General features: G+C 38.3%; 1 protein-coding gene across 3 annotated transcripts in view; it reads right to left on the bottom strand.

Moving 5' to 3' along the window:
• The window catches only part of stab1 (stabilin 1), a 327,280-nt gene that overhangs the window by 137,403 nt on the left and 177,818 nt on the right, over nucleotides 1-12,059 (bottom strand). For all 3 annotated transcript variants that reach the window (XM_030133489.1, XM_030133487.1, XM_030133488.1), the window contains 4 exons: nucleotides 7,140-7,241; nucleotides 2,559-2,663; nucleotides 550-684; nucleotides 331-459 (listed from right to left, as the gene is read on the bottom strand). In XM_030133489.1, the coding sequence (XP_029989349.1) occupies nucleotides 331-459; nucleotides 550-684; nucleotides 2,559-2,663; nucleotides 7,140-7,241 (471 nt within the window). The remainder of the gene's footprint in view (nucleotides 1-330; nucleotides 460-549; nucleotides 685-2,558; nucleotides 2,664-7,139; nucleotides 7,242-12,059) is intronic.

A 12,059-nucleotide genomic window follows, 5' to 3' on the forward strand; every position in this document is an offset into this window, starting at 1 on the left:
AATACATGGAATCTGATTTAATTGTAACCTGGTTTTTAGGGACGTCAACAAATATCACTGGTTCAAGGGGAGAACGACTACATATGTCCTTCAGCCGTCCTTCAGCTGTCCTTCAGTTGGACTTCAGCTGTCCTTCAGTTGGACTTCACCTGCTCCACCTCTACCTGCTCCACTTCCACCTGCTCCAGCTCCACCTGCTCCACCTCTACTTCCTCCACCTTTTCCACCTGCTCCACTTTCACCTGCTCCATCTCTACTTCCTCCACCTCCACCTTCTCCACCTGCTCCACCTACACCTGCTCCACCTCCAGGTGATCCTCATGTACTTACACTGACTTGCAGGGTGATGGGCTTGCTGCATCGGTTCCGTCGAACCTTTAGGACCTGGTTTAGGACCATGATGACACCATACTGCGTCTCAGTGAAACTTCCATCAAGAGGAACATCGTTCACCATTGTCTGGAAGATACAGAGGACATGTTTCACTGTTCAAAGATGTGTGAATATGTTGGACTCATGAGTGTGATGCCTGCACTGGTTAAGTTTCACCTCGTTCTGGTCGTTGAGGCGGAACTGGACCTGGTAGTCACTGCCCAGCAAGGTGCTCTTCACTGTTCCATCAGACAGGTGGTCAGGGAACAGGAGGTCTCCACGGACCACATGGTACTTAAAGGTGTCTGGATCCTGACAAAACAAGGAGATGAACTGGTGACATATCTAGGATAAACTCCACCTTCACCCCAAATGTACCTGGGATAGGCTCCGCCCCTGTGATGATAAAATCATTTAGAAGATGAAGGAAAATATACTACTTTTTACACCCACATCTAAATATGAATAGAATAGAATAGAATAGAATAGAATAGAATAGAATAGAATAGAATAGAATAGTCAATTTCATTTACATAAGAATGAAGATCAATCTTTGGCCTTCAACACAAACATTTAAATATGGTTTCAATGATCACAACAGAAGGTAAATTAATCTTTGTACTTGTTCTGTATTGTTAGAGGAACATTAGTCAGATGGCAACAGCTTCAAGGATGGTTTCAGGGGGTGGGACACATCATTTTAATCCCGTTTCCTTTCTGTTATGGGCCTGTTAATGGTGGTCTCTGCTGGTGTCGGTGATCTGTTCACCAATGACAGGGTTTGTTTGCCTGCATTAAAATTCTTTCAGTTCCTCAGAGATGTCACATCTGTTCCCAGGCAGTAGTGTTCTTTGTGTTGTCCTGTCATTTCCTGTTTTATTTTGTCATCCTACCTCCGGTTTCTTGTCTGGTGTCTTTACTTCCTGTTCCCTCCTTTTCTGCTCATGTGATTACCCTACCCCGCCCTAATGTGTTTCACCTGTGTCTCGTCGTCTCCCTCTCCCAATGTGTATATATAGTGTGTGCTTTTCCATTCAGTTTGCTAGTTTGTATTCTTCTGTTGTGAGATACCTACCAGCAGTTTTTCCTGCCTGCCTTATGATGGACTTTGCCTGCCTGTTTTCCTGAGCCTTGGCTTTTCCCTGCCGGTACCTCCACCTCCTGATCTGCCTCTTTGTGACTGACCCAAGCCTGCTACGGTACACTGTTTTTGGCCTGTCGCTCTCATGTGCTTCAGCCTGATTCTGTGCTTTTCTGTGTATGACCCAACCTGCCTCTTAACTGAACTGTGTCTGTCCCTAGTTGGTACCTCTGCTCGGAAACCCAGTTTGAACCTTTCTATCTGGCTTTCTACCTCTCGTCTGTGGCAGTGGATTCCCAACACAGACCCTGGTTCTCCTGATGACCGTTGTTGAGGAAGTATTATCTGTGTTCTTTAATAAATCACTTTTTGTGAATTTTAATTCTGACTCTGGGTCTTGCATTTGGGTTCTCACTCCTGTGTTCAGTTGTGACAAGAGACAGACTGGCTGCAGGGCCATTACCTAAATGCAGTCCATCAATGACCATCCAAATAAATTTAGATCCAGAGACAGAGCTTTAAATTTACCTTTTCTATGGCTGTCTTTAGTTTCTGTTTGTTTATGGGTCTTCCTGCCTTCATTTTAATAATAATGACTTGAATTTCTATGTTCAAGGCTTTTCATTGTTATTGATCCACTCTCACACTGTGGTGGTGTTGCACTACACCTGTATCCACAGCTATACCTGGGAAAGGATGACTTGGTTATGGCTGTCCACGCCCAATGGCCCCTCCCACCACAGACTCACACACCAGTGTGAGTGACACTGGAGGCAAGGTGTGTTAACTGTCTTGCTCAAGGACACAACTGCAAATGACTAGGACAGCTGGGATTCAAACGGCCAACCTTTCGGTTATTGGATGACCTGCTGTACCTCCTGAACCACTGCAGGCTCGGTCTTTGATTATAGCCTTCATTGACTGAGTCGTGACCATGTGGTCTGTGCTGAGGGGTGCACTGCTGGGTTTTGACCAGTGAACTTTTACTACAGGTCAGTCACATGCTCTTTCAGCCCATGTCTGTCTCTCTGCCCTCAGTCTATGACAGTTCCCCCCCAAGCCTGTCCTCTGTCTCTGTGGTTCTGGTTTAATGGACTCCACCTACCAGAACAGAAGAGTTGGTAGAGCTGAGGTGTTTCCTAACAGCCTCATCTATGGGGAGTAGGAGGGTGAAATCAGACCCCCCCAGGTCACCGGAAAGGTTGAACATCTATGAAAACACACACAAAAAAAAAAAAATCACAGAAAGGCTGAAACATTCTGCCATTGTTATAATATCTTACTGTTGGAGGTTAAGTCTCTTGTGTCTGTGATCCTGCAGATGTTTCAGTAAAGTCCAGTTTCTATTGGTAAATGTCTTCATGTCTGACATCATGTCACTAAAACACACCTGGTTACCATATATTCAGACCATTTTATAGTGCCTTAACTATTATGGACATTTGTACATGCATTCAGTAAAAGATAAGAATACATTAAAAACAGGTCATTGTACACATTTATTTGGCTTCTGTTGGAATATTTGACATTGGGTCTGGGAGCATCAACCTACTCTTGAATATTTGTTCATGCATATTGGATCCCTGGCCTTGTCTGTCCTGACTCTACCATGGACTTCCATAGCCAGCTGTTCCCTTACAAGTGGGTATCAAGAGTCTGAAGATAAATAATTGTGTCCGAAGATTCTCACTAAATAACTTGTCTTTTGTGCTACCTTCGTGTCCACTAAACCCGAAACTGAACCATCATTACACTGTAAAAAAAAAAAAAAAAAAAAAATCCCTTATAAAAAACAGTAATATTCCAGCAGCAGGGTGTCAAAAAAAATACAGTAATTTTCCATAATTAAAATACACTTTTTTGCCCTAACTTTACATAACATTTTGAAATTTTTTTTTTTACTTTTAATGTTCAATAAATAACATTTACATGTATTAAAACAATCAAATTACCTATAAATATGGATGAACATTGTTAAAAAACAAATAATAGGGCTTAAAATCGCAGAAAAGTTCTGTTATTAGTTGATGTTTATCATATAATTTGATGTTAAAAACTTGTATATGAAATAAAATTTGATGTAATTAAATGATGTACTACACATAAAAATTTAATTTAAGATTTAAATTCCAACAATTTTCTGTTAAATTAAGTCGATATAAAGTGTAAACATTATATTTATAGGTTATTTCACATTCAATCGTGCAGCATTTTTGGATTGCTTCTTTAAGAAGTCCAATTTTGATATAAAGTCACACAGTAGTGATGTGTCGGTTGCGAACAAAACGGCTCTGAGAGCCGGCTCTTTGATGTGAACGACAGAAGCCGGCTCCTGATTGGTGGCCGCTTTGCCCCGTTTGTTCGTTGCCCCCCCACCCCTGACCAGAGGGGAGAGGGCCGGAGTTACACACAGCAAGCACACGAACAGGAGGGAGGGAGACGAGAGAGAGAGCAGGGACCACAACACAAAAAAGGCAGAATGTAGAGTGTGCAAGACAAAAATCTCATATAGAGCTGGCTCCACAAACAACCTGCACAGACTCATGAGAACTGTTCATCCATCAGTGCAATTGGGAGAAAAAAGACCAGCAACTGAACGTGATATTAATGAAGGTGCCAATGTGTCTACTGCAACTGCTGCTGCTACTGCAGTATCTACAGCGTCGCTGTGAAAGCTAAAAGTTTAAAATAGTTAAGTTAGTAAAGGTCATTTGTAAATAGTTAAGCATTTCTTTTTGCACTTTCTAATTTATTTATTTTTAATCACTCTGTAGAGTGTATAAATAAAGGTGTATTTACATTTACATAAACATTTGATATAGTGCATGTTTTTTCTTGTTTTTTTTTTACATTAGTAATTCATATTGCGCATAAGTTTACATTATTGTTGGTAATAAATTAATTTAAGCACCAAAAAATCTTAAGAGCCACTTGGGAGCCGAAAGAGCCAGCTCTTTTTAGTGAGCCGAGCCAAAAGAGCCAGTTCCCTAAAAAGAGCCAGAATTCCCATCACTATCACACAGGCCATGGAACAATAGGATATTTGCCACAGTGCAACTTACATAGCACAGAATGTGCTCTAAGTTTGACAAGTCCAATGTTTGACATTGAATGGGACTTAGCAAATATGGGTGAACAGGAAAGGCATTGTTCAGTCAATGGCTTTCACTCATGGTGCACCTGAATAAAAAACAAGAACAAACACAAAAAGGCCAATAAACATTACCATACACATATCAACCCCAAATTTACACTAACACCACAACCCTGCTGAACCCCTGCACAGAAAAATAACACAGAATGAACAACATGCCCAATACCCACAATGCAATGCAGCAAACATACCACAACATTATCTTTACTTTTAAAAACTGTCATAATAAAGATAACCAACCATTTATATTTACAATATTCTACTGCTAATTTAAGAATATGTGAAGTGTTGTGGTTGAATGACATACACTTTTCAGTGAGACTAAGTTGTACAATCCACTGATAAAAACTGCATTTTGACAGTTTATCAGTGCTTATACATGTTATACATTTACAAAAACACATTTATTCACTATTTTTGTTGTGAAACCTCCCATAATTACACAAGATATTTGTCAATTAACAAATTAGTTATAATAAACTTACAGAACAAATACTTCTTTTACGGTTAATTGTCAGTAATTTTACCTCATCTTTTTTTTTTTTTTTAAAGGATTAAACTTTAAATTACTAGTTTAATCTCATATATAAAAAAGAAATATTTGTGAAATTACGATGCATTTGCAAATGTATTTAACTGTATTTTCCTGTGGAAAAAAGAAAACATTTCTTTTAAAAAATGGAAATTTTATGGTTATTCACAGTTACAGTTTTTTTCATGTTATTTTACATTTGACATGTAAAATTGCAGTGTATTTTTGTAATTTCATTGATATTTTCCTGTATCTTAAAAATACAGGAAAAACCTGTAAGATAAACAGCGAAAATTCTGTTAAATTACAGATTTTTTTTTTTTAAAGTGTATCTCAACATGTCTCTGATGTAGAAGAAAATAGGTACAAAGACTGTTGAACCTCTGTATTTACAGTTATTTCAGGCTAATTTTAAGACTCATTTGGCTTTTATTTGGTGAATTTTATTGGTCAAATTCTTTGATTCTGTTCAGCTGGTTAAGTTTTTCTTTCATTGTCAAAATTTTGTTTGACTTAAAGCAGCTTATGATGTGCGTCACCAATTTTTCATCAAATTTGTAAAACTGGAGTGACAGTGTAAGTATCACAAGTACGTGAGTCTTTTCGTAATTACGCGCCTGAATCATTTCCCTCACAGTGAACAATTTCTAAGTTAAATCCATCACAAGCAGTCTGTTTGTTTACATACCAATCTGAGACCAAACTGTCACTTGGGCCTTTTTGGAATTCCATGCAAGCCGCAAGAAGCAATGAAGCTGTTTCCGTGTTTGTTGCTGCTGCAGCCATACTGCAGCTACGTGGAATTCCCATTCCCACAATGCACTTCACAAAAAAATTTCCAAAAAGGACCTAGTGACACGTCAGTTTGGTATGCAAACAAATGGACTGCTTGTGATGGAGTCAACTTCGAAGTTGTTCACCTTGAGAAAAGTGATTCAGGTGCATAATCACAGAAAGACTAACAGATTTGTGATACTTAAGCTATCACTCGGGTTTAACAGATTTGATAAAAAGTTGGTGACAACCGTCATACACTGCTTTAAGTTTCCACAGAGAAGAGTCAACAGTGTCAGTCTGTGTTTCCTTGGTTTCAGCAGAACAGTCATGATAAATGCAAGTTAATCCAACTTTAAGTCATTCAACCCTTCTACAGGATGGGGAAGCAAAATTTACAATGAAAATTTAGTTGTTTTTTCTCAGCAGGCACTACGTCAATTGTTTTGAAACCAAACATATATTGATTACATAATCATACCTAACACTATTATCCATACCTTTTCAGAAACTTTTGCCCATATGAGTAATCAGGAAAGCAAACGTCAAAGAGTGTGTGATTTGCTGAATGCACTCGTCACACCAAAGGAGATTTCAAAAATAGTTGGAGTGTCCATAAAGACTGTTTATAATGTAAAGAAGAGAATGACTATGAGCAAAACTATTACAAGAAAGTCTGGAAGATACTATTAAAGAAGAATGGGAGAAGTTGTCACCCGAATACTTGAGGAACACTTGCGCGAGTTTCAGGAAGCGTGTGAAGGCAGTTATTGAGAAAGAAGGAGGACACATAGAATAAAAACATTTTCTATTATGTAAATTTTCTTGTGGCAAATAAATTCTCATGACTTTCAATAAACTAATTGGTCATACACTGTCTTTCAATCCCTGCCTCAAAATATTGTAAATTTTGCTTCCCCACCCTGTACATCCAACTAGGTTGACACCTAATCCAATAGTTGTTGAGGGTCAACATGCTTACAGTGACATTTAATATCTGCTTAAAGATGAATAATCCACGATAAAGGTATGATGAACAGCAGGAGTTGAGCATCCACTGGTTCTTCATCAGCCCTGGGTCATTAGATGATGATAACACATATCCACACTCAAACATAGTAGTAATAATAGTAGGTGACCCGTAGATGAAAAGAAACCATAATTATGAGTATCATAGTTCATTTGGCAGTTTAAATCCTTAAATCCTACACCATACTTAGTCTTACCAGTGCAAACTGTCTGAACAGAGTAAAGTTGGAGGTGGAGTTGAGGAAGTCCATCAGGTTTGGAGGTTCGGGGGGTACGTCTGACAAAGGCGGGGCCAGAATCTGACCAGAAACAAACTGAATGTTAGCTCTTTACATATTTAGAAGGAATAACAACACCATTAAAGAACAAAATGATCGAAATTAGTATGGTTTTATGTCACAGTGTTCCCCCGTACTGCCATTCCCTTTCCCCTGTAACACTCCCAATGTCACCATCAGTTGGCATTGGGAGGAATCTCCCTTGTCCCTTTCAGCAGGTGTGTTCATCTGGAGGCTCGCACCTTACTACGATCAGCAATTAATCAAGTTTAAGTTTAAGACCTGCTTGGACGAAAGCTGATAGCCATATATTTATTTATTTTGTTGTTAGGTATGTATGGTGTGTGTCTATTATTAGTAGTCTTTTTCTTTTATTATTCTTTTCTTTTCTTTCATTTCCTGTTAATTTATTGCACCACACTCCTGTCCGATAACCGAAGAAGAAGAAGCTGATTGCCAGATTGTTTTCCTTTACACCCGGTAGAAGATTGGCCAATACTGTTTGATGTTTTTCCAAGCACTATTGTTACATTTAGGGGTAGCGGGCAGATCTCTTTGTTTGCTGTTTTTTTCCCAGACATCTGCTGGTGCGGTACCTCCAGGAGCACACCTGCTGAAGCTTCAGTCAAAAAGCTTTTTAGGAAAGATGGGCTCGTATGAATCCCCGGTTGGTACAAGATCTGGAGTTCATGTAAATATATGTATATATATATATATATATATATATATATATATATATGTATATGTATATATATATATATATATATATATATATATATATATATATATATATGTATATATATGTATGTATATATGTATATATACACATACATATACACACACACAACAAAGTGTCCCTAATTCGTCACTCTGGAGCACAGTGACGTGGATCTGGCCAGCCTGACTGATGGACTTTAGTGCTACAACAACATTGTGGTAGGGAAAACCAACACTTCAACTCCCAAAGTGGTGGAATGTGCATGGGGCTGGTACCAAGGTAAAGAGAATCAAAATTTTCAATCAGCTGCAGGATTTAAAGGCAGACATACATTGTCTTACTACAGGAAACTCATTAATCAAACACATCTATAGATGCACTTATACAACACAGTTTCCACATGTATACTCAGCATGTTTCAATTCGAAGCAGAGAGGGGTAGCAATTCTTATAAACAGAAGATTGAACTTTGACACTGACAGCAAAATCACAGATCCAGAGGGCAGATTTATTATCGTGAAATTATCTATTCAAAATGTTAAGTTATGCATTACAAATATATATGGAACAAATGTTGACGACCCCACCTTTTTTCACTCCTTTTTCACATCACCCTATGATTACTCAGATTGCACACTCATTATCGGAGTGGACTTCAACACAGTTCTTGACCCAGGAGTCGACAGACTGAGACCCACTGGAAAAACAGACTTGACCAATCCTCAGAAGTTGTTAAACAATACATGAAGGATTTTGGTCTTTCTGATGCTTGGCGCTCTCACCATCCCACTGCTAGGGAATACTCCTCCTCAGTTCACCACTCACATTCTAGATAAGATTATTCCCTAACCAGTAGCTCGCTGATGAGTGATATATCCGAACCCAAAATTCACCCCATCACTGTCAGCGACCATCTGTCAGTGTCCTTCACTCTGGTTAATAAGAACATCACGCCACCAACTAGGAACTGGAGATTTAATACATTATTACTTAAAGACCCTGAGTTTATCAGCTACTTCAAAAAAGAATGGTCCATATACATAGAAAACAATGATTCACCAGGAACATCAGCGTGTGTTCTCTGGGAGGGAGAAAAGGCAGTAATGTGTGGGAAAATAATCTCTCATAAGAAAAAGAAAGAGACGTCAAAAATATCTGAGTTAAAAGCAAAATTAAATCATTAGAAGGACGCCCACTCTGTCTCCTCAGAAGAGCACATGCTCAACAACATAAGGAAAACTAAACTGGAACTTAATGAAATAATAGATAAGAAAACACAATTTTTGGTGCAAAGGCTTCGCTTGCAGAACTTTGAAGAAAGTAACAAATATGGAAAATTCTTGACTAATCAATTAAAAAGTAGAAGCACTCGGAGAGCACAGACCTCCGCCAAGGCAGATCAGTGCCCCCCTCCCCGATCGCCACCAAAATTTATTCATTTGTTGCTTGTGCCAGTATCAAGATTTCCTAAAATTTTCATCCAAATCTGTCCATAACTTTTTGAGTTATCTTGCACACAGACAGACAGACAGACAGACAAACAAACCAACGCCAGCAAAAACATAACCTCTTTGGTGGAGGTAACAAATAAGGAGATAACAACTATTCACTCTGTTAAAGATCCAGCAGGAAATATCAGCCATGACCCCAACAAAATAAATAACACTTTCAGGGATTTCTATAAATCGCTGTACATACCACAAATAGATAGGCCCATCAGATGATAACACTGCCCAGTTTCTTAACATCAATCTACCAAAATTACAACAAGAACAGAGAACATCTCTGGACTCACCTCTTTCTGTTGGTGAACTCCAAGAAGCTCTCCAGTACATGCCCAATAATAAAGCCCCAGGGCCAGATGGTTTTCCAGCTGAATTTTACAAAGAATTCTGAACTACACTGACACCTATTTTCCAAAAAATGATATTAGAAATAAAGCTGAAAAAACAAAATACCTACAAATATGAACTTGGCTAACATTACTTTGATATTGAAAACAGGGAAAGACCCAACACTTCCATCCAGCTACTGCCAAATTTCATTAATAAATGTAGATCTCACAATAATCAGCAAAGCTCTGGCCAGAAGGCTAGAGAAAATATCTCCTTTCATAATACATCCAGACCAAACAGATTTTATACACACTCTTCAACTAACACACACAGATTAATTAACCTCATAGATTATTCCAACATACACAATCTGGAAACTATAATCATCTCTCTAGATGCCAAAAAAAAAAAAGCATTTGATCGGGTAAACTGGAAATTTCTATTCACAACATTAAATAAGTTTGGGTTTGGATCACCTTTCATTGACTGAATTAGAATATTGTATAACAACCCACATGCATGTGTGAGGATCAATGTTCAAATTTCTCCAAGCTTCAGTCTGCACATAGGCACCAGACAGGGCTGCCCACTCTCCCCCTCACTTTTTGCAGCTGCCATTAGACAACATGAAGGAATAAAAGGAATCTTTACCAGAAATATAGATCACAAAATAAGTCTTTATGCAGATGATGTATTACTTTTTCTCCAGAACACACAAGCATCTCTCTCCCAGACGATCACACTTAGAAATAAATACTGATCAATATCTATTAACTGGTCTAAGACTACAGCTCTGCCTATTAACTGTCACTTTCAGGGTAAACTCAATATCACAATACATTCAGGAAATATTAGATATTTAGGTATTTCACCCAGGTTGTCAGAACTAATAAAGTTCAATTATGTTCAGCTTTTGAAAACAACAGTAGATGATCTTTTGCGGTGGAGGCGCTTACCCATATCGGTCATGGGGAGAGTTGCTACCGTCAAAATGATGATTTTACCTAAAATTAACTATTTGATTTCAATGATACCCATCAAACCATCCTCCAGTTGGTTCAAGTCACTGGACTCACACTTATCTAAATTTCTTTGGAAAAACAAACCATCATGTTTAAATATGTTACAACAGACCAAAGACAGGGGCGGTTTAGACGTTACCAACTTTGGTCAATACTTCTTAGCCAATAAACTGCAGTATATCTCCAAATGTCTCAAACCTACGAGGGCTGTTCAATAAGTTCATGACCTCACCCAGAAATACTGGTTGTTATAATACAGGATGTTACATTCTTTCGTGATGGGACAGTGATGCTTGAACATCGATGGACCAAGTGCATTGCTGTAAATGGAGATTATGTTGAAAAATAAAATATAAATTATCAGTCTGTGTTGTTCTGTTCTGGGTGAGGCCATGAACTTATTGAACGGCCCTCGTAGTTATCTAGATGAGCCATAGCTAGATACAGAACAAGCGCTGTGTGATGATCTAGTAATCTCTGACTTACCATTCATCAGTTAAACTATTAAACATCATAAATATTATAAAAGTGTGAACATCAGCTCCACTCTGACAGCTTGGGGGAATTTCTTAAAAAAATGTTCAGTCATTCCATTTAAGCTGACACCCATCTAGAACAACACTGACATCCTACAAAATAAAACAATGATAAACTTTACTCAGTGGGAAAACACAGGAATAAAACACTTAGAAAATATCATAGTAGATGGAAACTTTGTGCCATTTGACATGCTCACTTCACAACGCAGGCTCAGCAGCACCAAATTTTTAGAATATCACCAAATCAAATCTATTATAGGTAAGAAATATACCCCCAACCAGTTAAACCTGCAACTGCCAATCAAGGTGGCAGAATTCTGCACCCCAAAGTTATCATCCAATATATATGTAGACTTATAGCTAAAACAGATGACTAAATCTTCCTACCGACTTCCAAATGGGAGACAGATTTATTCAGTAATTTTAATCAAAACACATGGTCACAAATATGTTCCAATACAATTAAAATGAATAAAAATTCAAACTTACAACAAATTCAGTTCAAAATTCTTCACAGAATTCATTAAACAGGACAGAGAATCTTCAGGATGGGTCTCACACAGTCAAATATCTGCTCACATTGCACAGATAACTCTTGATAACTACATACACGCCTTGTGGGAATGTGCACCTGTCCAGAGGTTTTGGCTTCAGGTATGTGAGGACCTGTCAACATGGCTCCGATGTATTATTCCAGCACATCCCACACTGTATTTACTAGGTAA

This window comes from Sphaeramia orbicularis, chromosome 5 (genome assembly GCF_902148855.1).
Source record: "Sphaeramia orbicularis chromosome 5, fSphaOr1.1, whole genome shotgun sequence".
Classification (NCBI taxonomy): Eukaryota; Metazoa; Chordata; class Actinopteri; order Kurtiformes; family Apogonidae; genus Sphaeramia; species Sphaeramia orbicularis.